The sequence below is a fragment of the Phragmites australis genome, chromosome 9, assembly GCF_958298935.1.
Source record: "Phragmites australis chromosome 9, lpPhrAust1.1, whole genome shotgun sequence".
NCBI lineage: Eukaryota > Viridiplantae > Streptophyta > Magnoliopsida > Poales > Poaceae > Phragmites > Phragmites australis.
The window spans coordinates 29,031,362-29,046,298 of NC_084929.1; the positions used below are offsets into that span (position 1 = coordinate 29,031,362).

At 43.0% G+C, this 14,937-nt stretch overlaps 2 protein-coding genes and 1 pseudogene across 2 annotated transcripts; all 3 read right to left on the bottom strand.

Annotated features, from left to right (window-relative positions):
* Window positions 1-3,460: 3,460 nt before the first annotated feature.
* LOC133929035 (uncharacterized) lies at window positions 3,461-5,123 on the bottom strand. Its single transcript, XM_062375611.1, has one exon. It carries the CDS (start codon window positions 4,887-4,889, stop codon window positions 3,819-3,821), a length of 1,071 nt encoding a protein of 356 aa, XP_062231595.1. The 5' UTR covers window positions 4,890-5,123; the 3' UTR covers window positions 3,461-3,818.
* Window positions 5,124-8,755: 3,632 nt separating this feature from the next.
* LOC133928120 (putative F-box protein At4g22660) lies at window positions 8,756-9,366 on the bottom strand (annotated as a pseudogene).
* Window positions 9,367-12,465: 3,099 nt separating this feature from the next.
* LOC133929036 (probable histone H2A.4) lies at window positions 12,466-13,497 on the bottom strand. The gene is made up of 2 exons (XM_062375612.1): window positions 13,200-13,497; window positions 12,466-13,107 (listed from the first exon to the last, which is right to left on the bottom strand). The coding sequence occupies exons 1-2, from the start codon at window positions 13,416-13,418 to the stop codon at window positions 12,844-12,846; spliced, it is 483 nt and encodes a 160-aa protein (XP_062231596.1). The 5' UTR covers window positions 13,419-13,497; the 3' UTR covers window positions 12,466-12,843.
* Window positions 13,498-14,937: the final 1,440 nt, after the last annotated feature.

Consider the following 14,937-nt stretch of genomic DNA (forward strand, 5'->3'; position numbering starts at 1 on the left):
ATTTCACATAGATCTAAATGTATGAGTTTTAGAGATGCCAAATTTCTCTCCTCGGCTATCTTGTGAGGCTTACGAGGTTGTTTTGATTGCAAATTTAGAATTAAACTCATGCTGGAAAGTCGAGCCATAGAACCAAAATTTAAATGACATAACCGCGAATGCCAAACACTAGCATCATTGTTAACATTGTCACAAATTTGGTTCAAAGACTTATTGCTAAAATCAGAAAGGGAAAAAAAGAACAAGCCTCCACACTCATAACATTTACCAATAAATTGTTTATGCTTTGATACTACTGCTTTATTGGACTCGAACACCACCTTAAACCCGTCTCTACAGAAAAGGAAGCCGCTAACCAGATTCTTGTTCATTGTAGGGACATGTTGCACATTCCTTAATTGCATGATCTTTCCTAAAGTAAACTTCAAATCTACCGTGTCAACACCACGAACAGAAGCATTTGACACATTCCTCATTAGGACGGAGGAATCCTAAGCGACCTGAGCAGAAGAGAACATTGAGAAATCAGCACACACATGAACATTGGCCCTTGTATCAATACGCCAATTAGTAGACTAAAATACTGAAAATGCTGAAGGAAAATTTTCATACCTTGCAGCTCTATTTCCAGCTTCACCGATGGTCACCACATTAGTGGTCTTTGAGTTCAATTTTTGTGGAGTTTTTCTTCCCTTGCGGTCAAGACAATCCTTGGTGAAGTGTCTAATCTCACTGCACATAAAGCAAGCTAGTTTTGTTGTGTTCATCTTCTTCTTCTTGAAGGCGTTAGTTTTATTTGGCTTATTATCTTTTCCTTTGTTCTTGTTGTGGAAGGGCTTTTGCACTATATTAGTGTTAGTCTATCCCTCGCCTTCTTTTAGAATCACATCTTTAGCCCGAGCTTTCTCCTCAATATCAAGAGATGCAATCAAACTCTCAACGGTAATCTCTTGTCTCTTGTGCGTTAGAGCAGTTACAAAATTTCTCCACAAAGGAGGTAACTTGGCAACGATGCATCCAACCACAAACTTGTCAGATACATTGATCTTGAGGAGTTCGAGTTCCTTCATGATGTACTGAATCTCATGAGCCTCCTCGACTACAGAGCGATTTTCAACCATCTTGTAGTCATGATACTACTCCATGATATACAGTTAACTTTCTGCATCTGATATACCAAATTTAGCATTCAGTGTATCCCACAGCTCCTTGCGCTTTGTATGTGCATGTACATATCACAAAGACGGTTACCAAGAACACTAAAAATGCATCATACAAAAAGTGTATTGGCATCCGTAAACATCTTTTTCAGCTTAGCAGAGAGGATTTCTGCCGACTTGCCATTAGCCATCCAATAGACATTCATAGGCGTCAGCCATAGAGTAACCTTGACTTACCATCTCTTAAAGTGTACACCAGAAAACTTGTCTGGCTTCAGTGCATCGACAAATCCAACCATTGATAAACCTAAGCACCTACAATAAGGTTTTTGGATTGTTGAAATATATGACACTTTTAGGTTTAATTTAATCTATAAATAATTCATGAGCGTAAACTGATAAACTAACATGTTTATATTACTAGACCATAATCTAGTCATGTGTTTGAAAGCACTATATATGCATAGATCTACTATACTCGAGATTAGGAATCGCATGAAATAAAGTACGAGTAACATGGTTTTTACGTACTGGTCCTACATTGTGGAGGTTGCTGAAGATGCTGGTTGCACCGTGTTGACGGCACGATCGATCCTGCTGATAATGTGCCGAATTTGTTGACAATGACAGCGAGCGGCGTCTAAGAGACCAGAAAGATGAGCCGTGGTGAAGAACTTAAGCAATCGCGCAGGGCGCTTCCTAAAAACTTTATTCTCCCTCTCCCGGTGTAGAATCTCAAGAGCGAGTGTTTCGGAGACCTGCTCTCCCGATTGCTGGTGCACGCCGATGCCGGAATGGAATAGACTACAACTATAGCGGAACAAAAAGAGAAAGAGGCAAAACCTTAACTCTTATGCAAGCTCACGTAAGGAGAGTGTTTCTAATTAAAGGTCTACTCTCAATTAGCAGTTTATTTATTTTTTTACCCAATGAGGTGGGTCATTATAAATCTATAGAGAGAAAACCCTTCCACCTTTATCTCTATTAACAATATGCTACTAATAGAGGATGAATCTCATTAGGGGTCATCTCTCTACAATATAGGCATTTGAGATTTATTAAGAATTATTATAGAGGCTCTGCCTTTATAATTCTAACACTACAATCTAGTTTTTTACAATGCATAGTATACAAGCTGATTTTCATAATTTATAACTAAAACAAATATGTTCTTAGCAGGGGCAAGAAATTTAGACGACCGGTTAGACCCAGGCTATTCATGTTCATTGTTAACATGGTGTAATTTTCTCTCGCTGTCGCAGGGCTTTTCATTTGTAACCAAGCACTCTTTTGCTCCCCTGCTCTATAAATTTTTTAGACATCCCTCCTGCCTCAGTTTCAAAAAAAAATATAAATTTCAATTAAGTCCTAAAATTTAGAGCAATCCTCCCAATCTAAACAACTATTAGACTACATATTATTCAGCCACTGAGTGTTTTTGTTTGTCTATTCAGGTGTTGCCCAGTTTAGCACGAATTCCTGTATGCACCTACTTTCTAACCCTATTATATTGTTGTTTTTTTAGCACAGTCATGTCAAAAGGAAAGATTAAATTTATATGCATGTTATATTGATGGTTGTTTTGATGTTTGTTAACTTAATTTTATTATTACACTACATGTCATGAATTGTCTTCTGCTTTGTCTGATATATATCCTTATTACTCCTACCAAAACAGTCTCCCAAAAAGCCCCGTAACGGCCTGTTTGGATTACTCCAATCCACGTACAAATTCCTAACCCACCCATGTGGATAGGACCGGGATTAAGGCCACCCAAACAAATCCTAAGTGTTAATCTCGTCTATGACGTTAAAGATTGAGTTCAAAGTTGGATAAAACTAGTTCAGAGTTCTAGAATCGAAATCGGAAGTATTGTTGTTCTAATGAGAACCTCCTTCCGACAAGTTGAAAGCCTCCCACGGTTGTTTCTGCTTGGATGTTTTCGTGTAGGTGGTCACGTGAATTTGGCTTGCAACGGGCACCCGTGCAATAGAGCATTACAGCCCCGTGCAATAGAGCATTACAGCCCCCTTCAAGAAGACGGCTTAATTCCTAATGGAATCGGGAGAAATTCCTAGCTTCCGAATCGAAGCAGTGTTAATAGTAGTAGTATTTTTTTTTCAAAACATAAATTTGATTTGGGGAAATGCAAAACCATATGAGTTGTGCACACACGACTTATCTCAACTGTACATTTCTCCTACCTGATACGTATTCATATATTGATTCTCGTCATCTATCTTATAATTTTTTCATCTACTTCTCCAGTATGATTCTCAATATAAATGAACAGTCCTCATAACCTATATGTGCGTATGCACATATAAAAATTTCTCATATGTTTGATTTGATATGATGACATACGCATACATTGCGATTGTAACATGATACACAACACTCAAACCCTTATAAAGCAAGTCAATGCCCAGGACATACATAACCTTTGGCTAATCAAATTAGAAATGTCAGCATTCATGAAAAAAAAAATTGCAAATAAAACAAGAACGTGAGAACCTTCACTTCTTCAGAGAGAGAACAATCAATCTTCGCTTTTCGGTACTAGGGAGAAGATAGAAGTTGAGAAGCATAGAGCATTGTTAAAATCCAAGAACTCGCAATCACGCAGCCTTGATTAGAACTAAGCATTTCGCGATCGATCAATGCAGATTTGGCAACAACCACGAAGGGTATTGCCAGAAACAACTGCACCAGACGTCCCACAGATTTCCAAACCCGAGATCCTCCGTGGTGAGATCGGCGAAGTCGAGTATGGAGACTCTGTACATCCCGTTGACGTCCAACCCGTAGTCGTCGTTGGCCGCCTCGTACGAGGTCGCGACGTACATGCAGTTGCTCCTCACCCCGTTGAGCCCGTTAGCCTCGACGCAGAAGGCGCGAAGGTGGTCCACGAACACGGCGCGGTCGCCAATGCCGGCGACCTCCGACCAGCGCGAGCTCAGGCCTCCAGCTGCCGCGCGGTCGGCACGGAAGGCCTTGAAGAACTTCTTCTCCCAGCGCTTCTTGACGATGAGAAGGAGCTCGTCGGGCGACACGACGAGGTTGGCCTCGAAGTCCGGCCACCAGGGCATATCCAGCGCGGGCGGCTGGATAACGGCCGCTACGGCCAAGGTTTCGGGGTCCACGACCGTCGCCTTGCAGGTTTTCCCGTCGAAGAAGTAGAACGCGCCGTCGCAGTAGGAGACGCTGCTGACAACGGCGGAAGAGCAACTGAGGGGCCTCCACGACTCGTCGCCGGGCCGGCAGAAGAACGCGCCTTTGCCCGGGGACACCAGGACGCCATGCGGAGACCAGTCCCACACCAATTCACGGGGAATAGTATCGTAATCGCCACGGGACGAGAACGGCAGCGCCGGCAAGCCCGAAGAGGCGCCGGTAAAGGGGTGCACCAGGGTCACCGACAGGTTCCCGCCGGAGACGGCCAGAATCCAGCCGTGGTGGGAGGCGAAGAGGAAGGAACGGCCACGCGCGGCGGGTAGTGGGATCTCCCCGAGGCTGTCGTCGGTGAGGGACCAGACGCGGCGGCTGACGCGGGTATCGTACTTTTGTGTGGGTAGGAGAAGCAGCGGGACGCGGCGGCGTGCGGCGTGCGCCGCGGATGCCGAGCGCCATGATGGGCACACCGAGCGGAACCGCGCGAGGTCGGCGAGCTCGGTGAGCCTGTCGGCGATCCCCGCGGCGAGGTCAGCCGGCAGGTCCGACCAGCTCATCGTGTCGTGCGTGACGGCGAAGGCAAGGCGTCTGCCTTGGGCTTGGATTAGTGATGGAAGGATCGAAGGAGGAAAGTCAATGAGCTAAGATGTGGTTGCCTTTGCTTCGGCCGCCAAACAGAGAGGCAAGTGTACTTAGAGGCTCTATCCCATTTGGATCCAGCTCCGGCTGAACGTCTGTTCCGCTGGAAAGAAAAACCAATAAAAGTTCAAAATTTTCAGTTTCGCTCAAGGCTTAGCTCAAAGAGCAAAATTTTATTTCCCATGTTTTCCACTAAATTTGCTATAGATCGCGCACCTGTTGCAACGCTCGACTTCCGACAACTGGTAGCGGACGCGTCGCGTGAGAGCGAGACCGGCGGGCCAGCCTCCTGTGGGAGCGACCTCGTTGATCCGTTCGTAGCCCATCCTGAAGACTGGAACGAGTCGTTCTTTTTTTTTTTTTAACGAACGGCAGCAAGTACACTTGTCCACCCGCGATGGTACACGTGTCCCGTGCATTCCTGAAGTCTCAAAAAGATTATAAGGTAAAAGGTTTATGATAAGGTAAAAGGTTTATGATACAATTATTTTTTAAGACTTATCTAAAAGTTATGGTATTCTAAATTGTGATATTACTTAAGCATACTACATCCGTCAAAAATACTCAATGTTTTGGATATGACACGGTCTTCAATACTTACCTTAATCATTATGTTATATAAGAATATATTTTTAAAATCTAATAAATTTGTGAGCTATGAAAGTAATTTTCGAACCAAATCTACACATATAATTTTTATATTTCTAAACCAAATATTTTTAAAATTATTTGTAGTTAAAGTTTAAAAAGTTTGATCAAATCACCGAAGGTAGCATATTTATAGTAAAAAAAATCCATATATATCACATGGAAGCGTGGCCAAGGTTCACAAATTTGTTTGGACCTCGAAAACCGGTCCCGACGATAACCGAAAATATGCGGTTACTGCGAAAACAGGTTAAAATTCGGCGAGAATTCAGATAAATTCACTTTGTCAAATTTGCACTTCAGGGGCAAAATCAGATCGAAGCGACCGAACAGTAACCGATCGAATTCTACCGGCAACCGACCAATTTATCAATCAGTTTTTCCGCATTTCTCGCATTGACTGCGTTTACCGTTAACCGGTCAAATTTTCCGATTTACCAAGCTCATTTCTTGGTCACCGGTGAAGTTAAAAAAAAACCAAAAAATGAATCAACTTTGTAAAATCAATAACTAATTCATCTAAGCTTCAAATGAAATGAAATAAAATTTGTGGTTTCCTTGTAATATGATCTACATGATAAAATTATTTATACTCATAAAAATATTGAATATTTTCTGTGACAAAATGTCTTTTCTAAACATAGTTAAATGCATAGTTAACTCTTTGCTAATCCAAAAATCATGAAACCAATTTTGTTAATCTTCTTACATGATCCTATGTCTTTTAAAAATGCATGAATTCATGAAATAGTTATTGTAATATGCAGGATTGTGTAAATATTTTGCAACTAGATTAATTCATAACTAACACATCACACCTCCAAAATTAGTGAAACTATTTTTATTTGTTTACTTATACTATTCTTTATGTAGGAAAAATAATGGTAGACGTGAAAAGGTTAATTACAATGATGTTTCTTAACATATTCACTTTCTACTTTGAACTTTGTAAAAACTATGGAGAAATTAATAAAACTCTAAATGAAGTGAAACTAATTTTAAAATCCTCTTAATTTATACTTTGCACAAGAAAAATATGTGTCTGCATGTTAAGTTTTTCCTTAACATAAGTTAATAGATAAGTTGCACGCTTCAACTTTTTTTTTTAACATCCTCCCTATAGAATATGATTAAAAAGATATTATTTTTGATTTTTTTCACAAAAGGTCTTATAATTGTCTCTAATTTTTTAGGTTTTTGTGATTTTTTTATTTTTTATTTAATATTTTGAATTCAAATTTGAAAAACAGTCGCATTATGAAATCGATACGAATCGGTAAGCTCGTAATCGCGCTTATGGACTGATAACCGACGAATTTTCAAACCCTGAGCGTGGCTAGCAACAGGTTTGGAGGACAAAGAACCATGATAGAGCTCGTAAAAGAATCTATTTTTGTTGCAAGTTTACAATCATGCTATTTCCTAGCTCCTAGATTAACTGAAGCTTCGTCTCGCTACAACAAAACTATACCTAGTTTCTCTCTGCTCCAAATCCAAGGTAGAGCATGTTGTTCTTGATCCACTTGCTTTGGCCTACGTACTAGGGGTGTGATTGGTTGTCTGTATGCGTTGTTGCCCATATAGATCGTATGGATCGTATACGCAGGTTAAGAGGGAATAGACTGAATGGAGTCATATTTGTTGAAAAGAAGAGTGTTTTGTTAGTTGTATATGTCTGGACAGACTGAGCAGAATATTTGGTTGATTAAATCTGAGGTCGTATGAACGGATACAAGAGCTGAAATCTGATTGGTTGCTCGTATGGAACTGATTTTGTGACATTAACAAATAGACTCACCTGTATGAGCGGATGCAACACTCTGCATCCGCCGAACCAGCATGCGTAGAGAAGCTTGAATCCAGCTTCCCTCCAAGTCAGGCTAAGGGGTACATTTCTAACTATCAAGTCAAACTAAAATAATACATACGAGCGACTAAATACACTACTCTCTCAAATTATACATATCTACCAAGGTAGAATATATTATATAGGCTACCAATCACCACATCCTATAGGCCCAGAGCCATAGCCATACGCACATGCCCAAACATGTCCGTATAACGATGACAAAAAACAGCCTGGCTTGTCCTTAAAAAATGGGATTATTTGAGATGACTTAGATTATACTAGTTGAGTACCTATACGTTACACAAGATGATATCAAACATATGCAAAAGCTATAAACTTCAGAGTCATGGAATTCGGCAATGGCAAAACCAAAGGCTTGTCAAAATCATGGCAAACAAAATAGCGTATGGTTTGTGGCCATACCAAAATATTGGCAGGCCAAAGCTGAGATGGACATTTTGGCAGTCCGAAAGTTCCCACATCTTTGCTATGCACAACACTCAAACCGTTTAAATTTAAGTCAATGGAGACGAGCAATATAATGCTCACCGCATACATATTCATGGCAAATCAAATTGGACCAGGTAGTACTTCTGACAAATTCTTTGTAAACAAGAGAATCTTCACTACAACGATCAAGCCCCGCTTTTCAGTCCTCTAGAGAAGACAGAACCAGATAGCACCGTTGGTGCTTATTGATATGGGAAAATATAATTCGATATAAAAAAAAGGAAAATACTTTAAACTTCTGGACATTTTACAGTCCATCAATGCAGATTTGGACATGACCAAGAAGGCCATTGCCAGAATCTACTGCGCCGCAAGCTCCACAGGTTCTCGAAACCGAGATTCTCCGTCGTACGGCCGGTGAAGTCGAGTTCGAGCACGGCGACGGTGTTCCTACCGTAGACGTCCGTCCCGCTGTCGTCGTTGACCTCCTCGCACGAGCTCGCGACGTTGAGCCCGTTGGCCTCGACGCAGAAGGCGCGGAGGTGGTCCACGAACACGGCGCGGTCGCCGATACCGGCGACCCCCGACCATCTGGTGCTCCAGCCTCCGGCCGCGCGGTCGGCACGGAAGGCCTTGGGATACTGTAGCACTTGGTGTGCACCCCGTACGACACCTGCATCCTGACGAGCAGGAGCTCATCGGGCGACGCGATAAGGATTCCTCGAACCTGCGCAACAACGTGCCGACCATTTCCAGCGCGGGAGGCTCGATCACGGCGGCCACGGCCAAATTGGCAGCGTCCACGACCGTCGCCATGTAGGAGTCCCTGTCGAAGAGTTAGAACGCGCCGTCACAGTAGTCGACGCTGCTGACACCGGCAGAAGAACTGATGGGCCCCCACGATACATCGCCGGACCCGCAGAAGAACGCGCCGTTGCCCATGGACACCAGGACGCCATGCGGGGACCAGTCCCATACCAAGCCACGAGGGATCGTGTCGTTGTCGCTATCAGACGACAACCGCAGCGCGGGTAAGCCGACCGAGGCACTGATGAAGGGGTGCACCAGGGTCGCTGACAAGTCACGAGCAACTGCCAGTGTCCAGCCGTGGTGGGAGGCGAAGAGGAAGGAGTGGCCGCGCGCCGCGTGGAAGGGGATCTCAATGAGGCGGTCGTTGGTGAGGGACCAAACGCAGCGGCTGACTCGGGTGTCGTAGCGCTGGGTGGGCAGGAGAAGCAGCGGGACGCGCCGTCGCGCGGCGTGGCCGCCGAGGCCGAGCGCCACAACGGGCACACCGAGCGGAATCACGTGAGGTCGGCGAGGCCGGTGATCCTGTCGGCGATCGCCGAGGCCAGCTCGGCCGGGTGGTCGGACCAGCTCATCGTGTTGCCCGTGCCGGCAAGGGCAAGGCGTGCCTCTCGGTTTGATCGAAGGATCGAGGGAGGCAAGGCAGTCAAGGAGCAGCATAATATAGGCTAGTGTCGTTAGAGCCGAGTGTGCGACGGTGACTATCATTTGGCTCCTGCTCCTGCTCCTGCTATGTGCTTTTGCAGTCTAGCTTCTCTACTTCAGGAGTGGGAGCGAGGCCCCTGCTCAAAAGAATATACCAAAGTTAAAATTTTCAGTTTAGCTGAAGTTTTAGCTCGAAGAGCAAATTTGTATATTTTTATGTTTTCCCACTATGCACAAATAGTGGCTTCTTAAACTTGTATTCCGCGCAATATACCTCTACCATTCGTTCAAGCCCATTTCCCATCTACTAGTTGTCACGATGTGCATTTCCAAATGAGCGCAAAAAAGGGTACTTAACCACAATCCATTCACCCAAGCTTATTTCCCCCATAACTAGTTGGCATATTCTATTTCCTCTATCCCATGTCATTTTCAAGTGTGATATGACAACAGAAATGGTACATAAACATACATCTCGTGGTCACATGAATCCATGTATCACACACAGAAAGAGCAGCTAGCAACAAATTGACCCCCCTGCTCTCTTACTTGTCAGCCTAGTTCAACAACGCGAACAGGAGGCATGAAGCACGGTATACTAAGACCATCTTCAATCATATTCCATTCAATTTATTTTCTTCCTAATTTTCTTTCCTGTTTTCATTTTTTTTATTTTCTCTCATCTTCAACAACTTATCTTTAAGAAGAATCACGAAGAGAAAGAAGAGATAATCTCATTCTAAAGAAAATAATCTTAAAAATTCCTTCATAACGAAAATCGTAAAGAGAAACCGTTGAAACGTTTAAGAAAACAAAAGTAAAGAGAAACCGTTGAAACGTTTAAGAGAACAAAAATCCCTTCACAACAGGAATCTGCTTAAACCCTTCGCAACAGAAATCTGAACCGTGAAAGTATTTGCTTGAGCATAGTCTAACATCGACGCTAGGCGAGCTTACAGCACCGGCGATGGTGCACGAGCTAGGCATGCAGCTGCCGCTATGTGCACGAACTTGGCGAAACCGAGACATGATTTCAATAGCCCATTTTAAATTTAACCTCGACTAGAACTTGCTTTTGAAACAACTTATGACATTCCTTGAAATCTTGCATGGAACTCACTGAAACTCCGCTGAAACTTCTTAAAAGTTTGGTCAGAACACGTTCAACGCCTCTCAAAACTTGGACACCAAAACTGAAATTTCTGAAATATGCTACCCCGTCAGGATTGCTTCCAGGAGTGTATACCTAGCTCTAGATGTTTCAGAAAAATTGCAAGCAACTTTTTTTAAGCAACTATACAAGTGCACATATTGGAGATTGCACAGAAACTGAAGGTAGCGGTTAAGCATTTTGACAGTCAACTATCCAGTTCCGTTTGCCCACACCTTGTACCTAGTGACGACCAGACCGGCTGAAGCATATGAATCTGCAGTGTTAAATAATACCTAAAGAGCATTTGAAGGAATCACAAACGCGGAATAGCAAGGTTGGCAATATCAGATTTCCAACCACATGTATACATAATGACAAATACGTTTCTTTGATGGAGAGGGATATATATGTGTAACGATATGTTGAAGAAAATGGTTCCAGAAATGTGATTCATGAACAACCAGAGTGTGCATTTGACATATCACACTACTGATCAACATGAATAGCCGTCAAAATTGCATCAAAAGGTTTGTTATTTAATTTTATGTCTATGTGTTTTTATTTGTGTATTAACAGTTCAGATTATAATTGTGAGTTTTTGGCAAAATAGGTTTCTGTGTTACACTCAGTTCTATCATACAAGGTTTTTACGAGGTTAGTCTAAACTAGTTTACACAAGTCCATTTTTCTTGTTTTGCTTAGTCTCAAGATCTAAACAATCCCCATCTATGACCCCAAAAAAAATCACATTCAAATCCAATAGGAACACCTATGTTTAAATATTGACATAAGATCATGCAGCTAAAGAAGAATAGCATCTGCAATGCAATGTGAAAATTGTCAACGACACAAATAAACAATTAAGTTAAGCATCTAGATATTATGCCATCTACGGTACCCAAATTTAATCATCAATCCATTGAAAGACACTTTTTTTTTTCCAGAAACACGTAATATGAGATTTACCGATCAACCACGTAATTCCAGCAACTAAAATTACAGACAAACTATCACAATATTTAAGTATAACATATTTTACCAAATTCAAATATTCGGAAGATGAGACAGCGTACAAAACAAAATCACAATGAATCGGACCAGAATATGAATAAAAGCAAAACTATCACGATATTTGAACCATTGCTCCATTTAAATGGCAACACACTACAAATAACATTATCACAGCTAACTAAACATGGAAGTATGGAAGTACTCAAATTTGGAACTTTGGAAGACAATACACTACCAATGGAAGGGCACTAGAAATCTTAAATACACCAGAATGAAGTACTGAGCTGGAAGTCCTAAAATTCTTAAATCCTGCACAAACAAATACTGTCTGTCCATGTGTTTATTTTGATGGCGGTAACTCACCCTACAAGCTTGTTACATACTAGAAAATGCACACACCACATGTGGCATGAAAACAAAACATAATTCTATTTCACACTTATTATATGCCTCTGCAACAAATTGCACAGCATTCTCAAGTAGCAATTCGTGAATATGTTGCAAAAATCTGCAATCACACTTCAAAACAGGAAGATGTACATCAGTATGATATCCAGCTAACATATTTCACTGTTGTAATTTTGCAAGAACTACACTGGACATCATGCTGCCATAATCTACAATAGGGTTGTACCGAAGGACAGAGACATATTGAACAACAGGTCGACTGTAGTATCATTGATCAACTAACAGAAATGGCGACAAAAGGTACAGCCCTATTCAATTGACATTAACACCACATAATGTTTTACAAGCATCCCTTGAATTGACATACAGTGAAACCTCTCCGTAGCCTACAAATTTAGGGAGCAAACAATAACCTTTTTTGGTTCGATCTTCAACACCATCGGGTGAGAAGCAGCATTCCCGAAAATAAATCAACACCCTACAGCCAATCACATAAGCATAAGAAAGGTCACCAACTAGCGCGAACAAAACCACATCCAGACAATCAAGCACAGAATGGATGCCCATAATTTTACACATCTTCGCAATCTTATTACAAACAGCACCTAATGATTCACAGTACCCTCCTCCCACACCCGACCCTGCCCTTCACGCTCCTCGAACCTAGACCAGTGTTTTTTCACATCGAAACCTAGACCAGTGTTAACCTACACAATACAAAGCTGATTGTGCGAAAGGCACGCAATTACATACAAATAACCACGACAAGTGTATCAAGCAACAAGGGTCGTGACGACAAAAGCAGCTAGGAGCGTTTCAGTTCAAACCCCACACACACACACATGCACAGAGAGAGAGAGCGCGAGAGACGGGGCACCAGCGCTGCCCGGGCCCGGCCAGGCTAGGCGGCTGCCGCCTTCTTGGGAGACTTGGTGGCCGCCTTCTTGGGAGACTTCTTCTCCTTGCTCTCCTTGGCAGCGGCGGAGGCGGCCTTCTTTGGGAGCAGCACGGGGTTGATGTTGGGCAGCACCCCGCCGTGCGCAATGGTGACGCCGGCTAGCAGCTTCCCGAGCTCCTCGTCGTTGCGGATCGCCAAGAGCACGTGCCGCGGGATGATCCGGTTCTTCTTGTTGTCCCGCGCCGCGTTCCCCGCCAGCTCGAGGACCTAAAAAAGGAAGGGACGGGACGGGACGAGACGAGATGAATCAGGCTTCCGCTTCTTCCGTAGCAGGTGAGGAATGGGTCGGCCCGACTGACCTCGGCGGCGAGGTACTCGAGGACGGCGGCGAGGTAGACAGGGGCGCCGGAGCCGATGCGCTGGGAATAGCGACCCTGCTTGAGGTAGCGGCCGATTCGACCGACGGGGAACTGGAGGCCGGCCTTCACGGAGCGGGAGACCGGCTTCTTCTTCGGGCCGCCGCCGCCCCGACGCCCCGCCGCGCCGGCCTTCTTCGGCACCTTCGCTCCGATGTCCATTGCCGATCGAAGCGCTCTCTCTCTCTCTCTCTCTCTCTCTCTCTCCTCTCTTTTTCGCGTTCGATTTCTTTGTTTTTCCTTGCGCCGTGTGCTTGTGTGCGACTGTGTTTTTGGTGTTTGTGGAGGAGGGCGGTGCTGCGATCTGGAGCGCTAGCGCTACGGGGTCAATTGATGTGAACCGTTGGATGAAGTTGCGCAATCCGTAGGGGAGGAAAAGTGACCAATGAGAAGAGAGGTTGGACGGGCCGGGGATCATGGTCTCGTGGTATCATTCCATTTTGGTTTCTTCCTCTGGAAGAAATACATTGGAACCCTCAACTTTTACGCGAATTTAATATCTCTTAGCTTCTAGCCATATTTTTTTTTCAGTTTTACTATATCAGTATATCGTAGGGGGGGAGGCGGAAGTGGCGGTAGGACACTTCAGATCATAGCCGCACGATTGAATTTGATGCAAGTGGGACTAGGACACTCCCGTGATATAGGGAGAACACACCTATTATTTGAATCATTCATCAACTTCGATAGATGGCTGATATCAAAAGTTTCGTATCTAACTTCCCCACCTGCTGATATCTACTCTTTATATTAGTATAGATATAGATCAGAAAATAGAAAAAAATCCTCAACCGATCTCAAATCGGCACTTTGTGCGTAATTACCAAACCCCCGCCGTAGCTATGCAGTTGCAGCTTCGCAAACATTTTTTCAGCTCGAACACGGCGCACGCAGCAGAAACGCAACGAAATGTGCCTTTCCTCGCAGAAAAGGATCGAAAACGAACTTTATCAGTGATCAACGATGGGCTTGTCTACGAATGGTGAGTTTTAGGGGCTGTTTGTTTTTTAATTATGATTTTAATTATCTAGATTTTGATTCTAATCATTTAAAATCTAGATGGTTAAAATGTGTATTGTACAATTAAAACAAACAATATTAAATTATTAGAATTCTCTTCCTCCTTCCCTACATACTCTCTCCCACAGAAGATGGTGATCGCCCTCCAGCATCTATACGGCCTCAGCGTCATGTACCGCACGCACAGTATCAAGCAGCACACCATCTTCCATGATGTCGCTGGTTCAGCAAGAGGTGGAGCAATAGAGGGAGACAATAGACGGTGAGGGAGCTCCTTGCGGTGGTGTTTCGGTGAGAATGTAGCATCTAGGTCTGAGGTAAGTGATAAGTGTTTCAATGATTAATGACAACTATATTATTATGACTAATAAATTTATTTTGAATGGTATTAAAAAATTTAGTTCACAATGATGATTAGGTATTCTTGGTCCCTAAGTTGATTATATGGAAGATCAAATGATATGTACATCAAGATTAAGAATCTTCTAGTTATAAGTGTCACAAAGAAGATGAATAGCATTTAGAATAGTATAGGTCTTCTTTATTAGTCTTTTTATCGTACTATAAAGATAGACTAAGAGTAGTAGCTTGATCTAGTTGAGTCTAGACTTGATTTTATATATAATTGTGAAATTCTAGTACTATGTAGATCATAGAAGTC

What these genes read in the sequence shown, in the direction of transcription:
- LOC133929035 (XM_062375611.1), bottom strand. Translation starts at nt 4,889, where the DNA reads ATGAGCTGGTCGGACCTGCCGGCTGACCTCGCCGCGGGGATCGCCGAC.
- LOC133929036 (XM_062375612.1), bottom strand. Translation starts at nt 13,418, where the DNA reads ATGGACATCGGAGCGAAGGTGCCGAAGAAGGCCGGCGCGGCGGGGCGT. An exon ending in TCGAGTACCTCGCCGCCGAG is followed by an intron (nt 13,108 to 13,199) that starts GTCAGTCGGGCC and finishes TTCCTTTTTTAG; the next exon opens with GTCCTCGAGCTGGCGGGGAA.